This window comes from Macadamia integrifolia, chromosome 1 (genome assembly GCF_013358625.1).
Source record: "Macadamia integrifolia cultivar HAES 741 chromosome 1, SCU_Mint_v3, whole genome shotgun sequence".
NCBI classification, from domain to species: domain Eukaryota; kingdom Viridiplantae; phylum Streptophyta; class Magnoliopsida; order Proteales; family Proteaceae; genus Macadamia; species Macadamia integrifolia.
In genome coordinates this window covers 31,188,528-31,198,450 of record NC_056557.1, presented here as the reverse complement: position 1 = coordinate 31,198,450, position 9,923 = coordinate 31,188,528, and the positions used below count along the sequence as shown (strand labels likewise).

Below are 9,923 nucleotides of genomic sequence, written 5' to 3'. Positions count from 1 at the left end.
AATATCTATGTGAATTAACTCAAGTAATCCACTGCTCCTAGCTGCCTTCATCTTCCTAGTTTTGGTCATCTTTCCCTTCATGCAGTCCACACAATCCTGTAAATCCTGAAAATCCAATGGCTTAAGGATCCCATCTTTAATCAATCTCTCCATTCTTTGCACTGAAATATGACCCAAACATCTATGCCATAATATAGAAGAACACTCATTAAGCAAATGACGCTTAGAGCTAACATTCATTACTAACGGTTGATAACAATTCAATTTATATAGGTCATCAATCAAACAACCATTCCTAATCATATGCGCATTATTAGATAAAGCGAAGCCTTCTTTACTAAAAGTAAATGAATATCCAAATCCGTCATGGCTAAGGCAACATCTAACTCTTCCTTCCATTTCTAGTAATTGTTCCCAGAAAGGACTGGGACAGTGGAGAAGAGAGATCCGAGAATAGACATTCTTTGGAGAAGATAGAATAATAAACACATGCAAAACAAAAATGGGAGCATATCTTACGTGTTATACAAACATACCAAAAACAACCTTTGCTAGCAATTTAAACCACATAAAAGTCACAATCGAAACTACATCCCTACCCTTTGGCGTAACAGATGCACTGGTCCTTTTATAAATCCACTTTTACTATGAAAGAAATAATAATTATTGAAAATTCTATCACCTTTGGGCATATAGGACTCCTAGATTATCATTCCTTCCTATACAAGTGTGCATGTCAATTAATTTTCCTCGGGTGGCATCACCTTTGGGTATATGCCACCAACTTTGCTACAATGATGGAATTATCAAAGAGTTTAAAGTGTCACTTTGTTGAACTACTTCTCCCACCCTCACAATCCCCTTTCTTACTTAGATGACATCACCTTTGGGAATATGTCATCAGCTTTGCTGCTTACTCTGTGGAAGATTCACATTACACTGATTTAAATGGGTATTTCAAAATTTAAGTGTAATATTACATGCACTAGTATTATTAGACATCTAATACAAGTCATCCATTAAGTATACATACTAAAATGATCCAAGGATGTTAAATCATACTGATGATGAAAAAAATATTAAAAAAAAATTATATATATAGCCAATGAAGTATAACTTAGTTAAGCATTTATTAATAATAAATGGCTAGACTTATGGTAACTTATTGAGCTAATAAATGAGGTGTATAATTATAAGTCAAAATAAATACTTGATTTGTTATTAAGTCACACAAAAAATATTACGTACACATAGTAATTAAAAGACAATTCAATTCTCAATAATAAATCTTCAAATTTGAACATCTTTTATTTAATAAAACTTTTTAAGTTTCAAGAAATTCTTTTATGTCCTTTTAATGGCATTACACCATGTGGTAATGTCATTTATAATTTCAAAGAAACTTTAGAATTATTAATGTCATAATTTTACAATATTAAATCTTTTTTTTTTTTTTTTTTGTGAAATAATGATGACATTAACTTGTCAAATAACTCATACATAATTTTTTCTTTTCATATATTCATTTAATATGGTAGATCTTTAAATTTTATTTTTTAATTAATTATAAACAGAAAACTAAAAGAAAATTTTACTTTTTTTAAATCAAAATTAGAATTTTTCAAGATTTCTTTTAATCAGAACTAGAATTTTTCAAAGGATGATACGATAAAAATTATAAAACATCATCACCAACATTTCTTCTAAAGAGAAAAAATTTTGAATGAATATATGTATAAACATATAATCAAAATAATATTCATAATCAAAATAAAAAAATAACATACTTTTCATTTTAAAGAAATAAATCAATAACAAGAACACCAAGAGAATCATCTATAAAATAAGATCCTAGCAAAATCATCATTTTTTATACAATCATCTTCCAAAATGAAATTGGTTCTAGGTCTAATATGTATGGCTCTGATACCACATGTTAAATAACTCTATAGGGTTTGAATTTCAAAACCCCAAATCCAAGAATATGAAATAACCCATACAGAATTCTAGAACATAACTTTAAACAAAAAATAGGAGATAATGAACATACCTTGAAGGAGATAAAACTTGATGAAGAAAGATAAAGAAAACTAATTTCCTTAAGAGATATAAACACTCAAAAGAGGGATCTTCTGCAGCCTCCCTTGAATACCAATCAACTGTCTTTCTTGTGGAGAAGAGAACAAAATAATTCACGTAGCTACAGGGACCCTCCTTTATATAATACATAAGGCATTGTCCTAGCCCTCGCACACTTTCAGAATGTCCACGACTAGCCCACCTCAAACCAAACCAAGGTGACATGTCTAAATAGGCCCATGTAGTCAAGACTCCCATCATTAAGTATTGGACCAGTAATTAATCAGACCCACGATCTTTGGAAATCTAACATCTTAGCCCTATTATATGTAGGGAGTGCATATGGGCTGGGCTCGGGTTGGCATTTATAGACCTAGTGAGAACAGCACATGTAATCAGGGAATCATTTCGATTATTATGTGAGCAACAATCTTGTCACTGCACTCGTTTTGTCTCAAGGCTGTAAGTTTTCTCCCCTTGAAGAAAATATGGATGGTTGTGAAAGGGCCCATGTGAACTCTGCAGTCAATGAAGATCTCACAAGAACACTCAAACTTGTGGCAAAAACACTTGCATAAAAATCCTAACTCAAAAATCCTCAAATCTCTTGTTTCTCTTTTGCTTAAACAACAAGATAACATAACATATAAATATTCTTTCAAGTTTGATTGATCTAGCAGGTCACATCCAATTGAGTCATACCGTATTGCGGGGGTTTTGCCCCTACACTCCCAAACGAGATTAATGTTGGGCTGAGAGCTTGGGCCAATACCTTCCATCACAGACCTCAAAAAAAGATCTTGGAGCTATGCATATCCTTATTGAAGAAGTTCATCCATGCTTACTAATCATTTCTAGGAAGGTTTAGGGATCATATAGAGATCGAAAGGCACCCTAAGATGTACATCAAGCACTTAGAAGAGGATCTTGAGGCTGCTCTCTTGGATTTCTTCAAGGGTTACCCAAATAACCAACACCTCAGGAGGAGATCAAACTGAAGGAACTAATGAATTCAATAAGTTAATTACACCGAGTGTTGCTATTTATAATTTAGAAGAGAGAAAAAATTCTTTAAATTTTAGTTTCAATACTCTCTCTCTCTCTCTCTCTCTCTCTCTCTCTCTCTCTCTCTCTAATATCTTGTATGGTATACTTTCTCTATTAATTCCTTATCACTTGATCTTCTTTTGGGCAACGTTATCCCTCCATCTTCCTTGCCTTATCCCATACCCTCTCTCTTCTCTTTTCACAATCACACGGCTAACTACTTTAATTGATATAATATATGATTGAATTACATTTAATGTGTTTGCTTCATTTTATTTTTCATTTGAACCTATATAACACCTCTCATGTCTCTAAATGTCTTACATTGAAACCACATACGACGGCATTTGTATGTAAACCGCGGATGCATACCTATATACAACGGCGGTTCTACATAATTGCAGTTATATATTGGTCTTTAACTTATAGTATTTTTTAAAACATTCATGATAGGGTACTTCATAAGCATTGGGTTTTTTTTAAACCACAGCTACAGTCCTCGCAACACATTTTGAGGGTGTAGAACAACCATCATGGTATGGTGTATATAGGGCTGGTTCTTGGCAACTGCCGCCATAGACGTCAGCCAAAGTGCAGCCACTTAGGACTTTTCTTGTAATAGTTCCAATTAGGCCCCGTTTGTCTAGAGGGGTTCATGGGGTGGGACTATCTGACATGCGAGTCCCATAAGTTAATGGGGTAAGTAACTGGAATGGGAAAGTGGGGAATGGTTGCTGTAGCATCTCTCCCCTACACGTTTGGTTAGGGAGGGGACTTACGAGGTGAGAGGGAGAGTGAGAAGAGAGAAAAATAGACATATCACAATGAAGATAAAACCCACAAAGACCATAGGGTTTTCCCAATCGATCTAAGAAGATGAAACATGTATTAGAACTGTAATTGTAATCAGATTGCACCCAAGCAAGAACTCGAGACAAACCAGCGAACCCTCACCAAATCAAGAAGGAGGAGTAATTGCAGAAGAACGGACTAGAATGGGAATCTAAAATGATGTTTAAGCACAGATATGGAACAGAGCAGAAGTTCAGATCTGAAACATAGTAGCGATCCATCTCAGAACAAGCAAAGATAACGGCTGTCAAAAAAAAAAAAAAAAAAAAATGCAAGTACAAGGCCAAAGCTCATATGAGAAATAGAGTAAATCACAACTAAGCTGAGCATAGATGAAAATAAGTACGAAGCAAGCCACAGATTTTTTGCTCCAATTCATAGGTAGTGATGAAGAGAGCAAGCATTAGACCAACAAGCAATTTCAACGGTCAACTCCCATCGTTCCTCTCAGCTTTCCCTTTTGTTGTCGTTCCCTCTTCCACTCTAATTTTTGCCAAATTGCTCTTCTTCTTGACTTTGATCAATCTGGCACTGATGACTTTGGGCGAGGTGGGTCAGCGATCTCCGATCATTTAGCAACAACAACTTTCCTTTCTCTTTCATGTCCTATCATTCCATTTCAAAGGAAGAACTGCCCTACTTTCATCTCGTTTCAGAAGAAGAAGAAGAAGCAAAGGTGAGAGAGAGAGAGAGTGAGAGAGAACCATTCCACTTTGTTTCCCACAAGAGTCTCACCGATTTGGTGGGACTTTGCAAGGCAGTGGGGTGGGAGAAATAGCAGGCCACGTGGGCCAACATTAAAAAGTATGTTGTCTGCCCAAATTTCTACCCCACTCATCCAAATGCCCTAACAACCCATTGGGGTGGAATAGTTCGTACAACTATCCCACCCCTTGAATCCCACCCTAGCAAATCCCTCCAAACAAACAGGCCTTAGAGAAAGGTTGGAGTGGGGAAGAGAACAGAATTTGAGGTTTTTCAAATTTGTTAAAAAAAAAAAAAAAAAAAAAACGAAAAGACGAAAAAGGGACAAAACACAAAAAGCAAAAAAAACAGAAATTGAATAATGGCATCTGTTGTATCTGGAAAGCTGCAGGAAGAAGAGAAAATGTTCCTTATACGTGTTATTTTACCTTGAATGCTTCTTGTATTGAGTCTAAAAAGGGAAACCAACCAATAGCAAGGCAAAGTCACAATGGAATAAGGCATGCATCATTATTAAGACATGAAGTATATACATGATCTTTACATACTTATTTGCTTGGAATCTCCATGTAGCGACTCCATTAAGTTATGACTAGGTTTCGATTTTTTTTTTAGAAAGGTTTTATATTTTTATATTTTTATTTTTTTATTTTTTTATTTTTTATTTTTTATTTTTTATTTTTTATTTTCTATTTTTTATTTTTTATTTTTTATTTTTTATTTTTTATTTTTTGTTGGTAAAATACTAAATTCATTAGGCAAACTCATCTGTAGAATAATTCCTGTAGAGGAAAGACAAGTTTACAAGATATAAAGGTGGGGTTAGGCCACCATGTTCTAGAGAGGTGGGACTTGGCAGCCCCACCCGCAAAAAATGTGCTTCCTTATTAGAGGATCTAGGAATGAAATTGAACACAATCGAAGTAAAATCTAAGCTAAAACTAGAATATCATCCACAATGGAGCATGTCGCCCAATCTAGTGACAAGGACATCCCATTCAGGGACCCAATTAGACCTTTGCAGTTTGAAAATACTGCAACCTTAAGAAACCAATACTTCGGGCAAGTAGTAGGGCATCCCAGACTCTTTCAGTTTCAACTGCAGCTGCTGAATATCCCCAACCGAACTTGCATTTTGCCGCAATAAATTTTTACCTCTATAAAAAAAAATTATAGCTCCTCTTCCTCCTTTCTTGGATTTCGAATTCTAGGCTCCATCAGAAAACACCAATACAACGTCTAGTGCAAAAACGAGAAGGCTAAAATTAAAAGTGCAATAGGGAGAAAAGGGTTCCTACTGTACACATGAGGATTAAATAAGCTATGGGAACTCAGTCTACCATCTTCCACTTTACCATCTTCCACTTTGTTGATTGTTATTGAAGTACACATTATTTTGCGAGATATGCTTTTTAACTTAAGCTTTGATATCAAAGAATACTAACATAAATTATGCTAAAATGCATCGTCAATTATCTAGAGCTTTTAAGAGGGTGGAAATAAATTAAAATCTTATGATGTAAAATAACGATCAATCTTCACTGAAGATAACTCATATCCTTAGAAGACCCCCAAATCCAAGAATCATTTTTACAAGAATAGCTAAAGGGAAATATGAAAATTTCTAGGTCTCCAAAATAGAGAAATTTGAAGTTACAAGAGGCACATTCCGTTAGAAGATGTCTTGATTAATTAATTTTGACACTTTTGACACACTTCCCACTTATTGAGACTTGATATCTTACCCAATTGAAATAGTGAGAATCCAAGCATCTCTGTAGATGTCAATTCGAATCTGTAATCTCAACCTTCCTCTCAAGACCCTTTAAAGAGTAGGTCCCTACCCTTAACAATGTTGCTGACTATTCAACCAGTACTCCAGCCACCGTTGGAACAACCAATAAAAAGTTAATGCTTTTTTTTCTTTCCAAAAAATATAATAGTTAATTCCTTAATTGTTTCTGATTTTATATCAATAATTTAACATATGCTTCTGATTAATTAAATTGGGAAAAAGCTCCACTAAACTTGCCAATGGAGAAACAAATCAATGGTTCCCTATTACCCCCATGCGTACTGTGCATAACCGCATTTCTACTATCCAATTACATTGGAATCGATCCTCCTTTCTATAATTAACAAACTTTAAATAAAATAACCTAAAGGAACTGAAGACTAAAACCCTTCAAACAAGCAATAGACAAGAACTCAAGATATGTCTTGATAGCTGCACTCGAGATCCTCGTGGGTATTTCTCTTTCTTCCCTATTCACAACTCTCAACATAACTCCGTAAGACCACCACCCTCTATAAGAAGAGGCTTACACACGTCCACCACCAACCATTCAATCCTGAAAAGGCTGTGTAAACTTCCAAAGGGTTCTTTTCCTTATCTCTCTCGCTCTCTCTCTCTCCTCAGTTCTTTTCCTACACTCTCTCTCTCTCTCTCTCTCTCTCTCTCTCTGCTGTTTTCCAAGAAACTCTGTGTGTGTGTGTGTGTTGGGGGAGGGGGGGTGGAAGAGAGATGAAAGAGAAGAAGAGCACAAGAATTGATGTGTCAAACTCTTCAACAAACCCTTCTTCAAGTTCTACTTCTTCAGCATCAGTTAGAGCGGTGCTGATTCGCAAGAACAGCCCTGAAGATCTCCTTCTTCGCCGTCTTAGACAACACCTCCTCTTTGCTAAGCTCAGGTCCTTGATACCACCCCAGCCTTTCCAGGTAGTATACCATAAAATTATTAACTAATCTGCTATACCCACCTCTCTCTCTCTCTCTCTCTCTCTCTCTCTCTCTCATATAGTGATCAACTTGACTTTGACATAGATGATGGAGGAGGAAACGAACGTTGCACCATTGGCCTCATCAAGCAGTACTACACCTACACCTGCACTTGCACCAAGGTTGTTGCAGTGTGAAGGAAAAAATGAAGAAGAAGAAGTAGATGATGACGATGATGATGATGATGAAGATGATGGAAACTACAAGATCGAGGTGGAAGTAGAAGATGAGTCAAAGCCGTTCATGCCATCTATCGAGATAATCAAAGGTGAAGTTTCCCTCCTCATCAGTACCATAGTTCTCAAGGACATCTCTTTAACCTCAACTCTTTTTCATCTTCTTGAGCAAGAGGAGCTTCAAATTGACTATGAGACTCAATATAGAAGTGAAACCAAAGTCTGTCACACCATTAAGGTGGCTTATCTAATCTGATCCTTTTCTTTTCTCTCCGTTAATTCATTAATTACTTATATCTCTATTAAAATTTTCATTTCATGAATAGTAATAACAACCCTTTCATTCATTAGGTGACTGTGAGGCCGGGATATGATGTAGATGAATTGGAGAAGAAGCTTTGGAGGTGGGCTGGGAAACCCATTTGAGTTTGAATACTAGAAGTCAACTTGGATGAGATCAGTCCATTTTAAATGCTAATGATATTTGTTGATCCTTTAAATTTTAACAATGACTCTTCTCTGATAACTTTAAAATGAGAACTTCACTTACATTAGTACCATTTTTAAGAAACCTTTCAATGAACAAAGAAAAAAAAATCTAAAACACATCTCTTCCTTGCCAACAAATAAAGAAAGAAAAACAATAACTCGGAGTTTTGCACTGGATTTGATGCTTGTTTGGATTGGATTAAACTCTCTTGGAAGATGTACTTTAAAAGGGAAGTTACAAAATTTATACCTCTTCACCTTCTTTTTTTTTTAAATTAGTTTTAGTTGTTTTATATCCCAAAAGGATTGAATCCATGGCCCAAGGGGAGTTGTTTATTAGAAAAGTACTTTTAAGTGTTGGAACTTTAGTCTCACATTGGAAGTAGAATAAAAGGAAGAGAGGTTAATATGTTGGAATGAAAACTACAAGATTAGGGTTTCTTGAAGAGTAGGCATACCATATAGAGGACGCTTAGTTGGGAAGATGATACTCACCGTAGTGAAAAAAATGAGTTATAAAAACTCTTAATTACCAATAGCTCATTCTAGACGTGGGTATGTTAATTGTGGTTTATACTAGTTATCTAACCTTAATGAATGTAGAGGTGAGGCCACTCCGATGAGAATTTTATGGGTGATATTCATGATTCCAAGATGAGTACAAGGCCAAAGAATGTCCATTTAATAATTGAAGGGTTATCTACAAGGTCAAATGGTTGGATATGGGCAGTGAGTACAAAGTGATTCATTAGACCTAGTGTAAATTCAAGTTTGGTTACAATACAAGTTTGGTAAACATTGTAACGATGTGTTCTCCCATTCTTAAATTCTTAGTTTATTTTGTTTTGTTGACGAAATTTTGTAACTTATGGAGGAATAGTTGAAAAAATGTATTTTAAAAGAAAGTTTTCAAAATACTTGCTCTGGACGAAACTTATTTCCAGATTCTTTTTGGTCACCAACAATTAAGTTTTTCTGACATTGGTGGTTCCTATTCTGATGCCAATTGGAGCTCTCTTGACGTATGTTAAGTTTGTCTCGAATTTTTAACCCATTTTGAAGATTGATCGGCTCCAGCATATTTTGGTGGCAACCACAATGGAAAGTTTTTTGAGATATGTGATGGAAGCAGAGGGGTTAGGCCAATCTGTTGATTGTTTATTTTCGTAATTGTTAGTGTTTGCTTTAACAACGTGGCATGTTGGTCACTAAACATTGGACAAAACACATGAAGTGTGGAGGTCCAATAGGGACCATCCCGACTTGAATATCTCTTTGTCTTGCATTGGGTGTTGCCATCAGATGTGCACCATCCGACACTTTGTTTGGTCATATTTATAGAACATACCATTGTTTTCCCTATTTTACCAATCATATCTTGAAAGTTTTTCTTTGAGTCTGAGCACAACTTTGTGGAACTCGAAGGGATGTAGTAGAAGAGTGCACTACTACTAGTGGAAGCCAAGGGTTGTTTGATTGTAGAGATCAATTTGATTGCATCATTGGAGGCATCTAAGTCTTTAAAAAAAAAAATCAAGTATCATGACTCAACCCACATACGGACTACCATTTGCGGCATAATACAATTCGTGATTACAACATTTCAACAAAAAACGTAGGAATTAATTGTTATTTGGATGTGTTTCAAATAAGTTTTTGCTATCTCATTAGTCATAAACATCACTTTTGCATAACAAAACCAAAACATGAATTTAATACCATTGGCTTGATGATGGTGAGAACAAAACCATGACAATAGATATGTATGACTTACAACAATTTTACAAGCCTTGTTG

At 35.4% G+C, this 9,923-nt stretch overlaps 1 protein-coding gene across 2 annotated transcripts; it reads left to right on the top strand.

Moving 5' to 3' along the window:
- The first annotated feature begins 7,016 nt into the window (after positions 1-7,016).
- On the top strand, positions 7,017-9,513 carry LOC122076235 (pheromone receptor transcription factor-like). Of its 2 annotated transcripts, none has more exons than XM_042641568.1 (3): positions 7,017-7,402; positions 7,508-7,876; positions 7,990-9,513. In XM_042641568.1, the coding sequence occupies exons 1-3, from the start codon at positions 7,208-7,210 to the stop codon at positions 8,062-8,064; spliced, it is 639 nt and encodes a 212-aa protein (XP_042497502.1). In that variant the 5' UTR covers positions 7,017-7,207; the 3' UTR covers positions 8,065-9,513. The 2 variants fall into 2 exon arrangements, with proteins under 2 accessions (XP_042497502.1, XP_042497508.1); XM_042641574.1 differs by having other exon boundaries at positions 7,019-7,402; positions 7,508-7,730.
- The last annotated feature ends 410 nt before the right edge of the window (positions 9,514-9,923 follow it).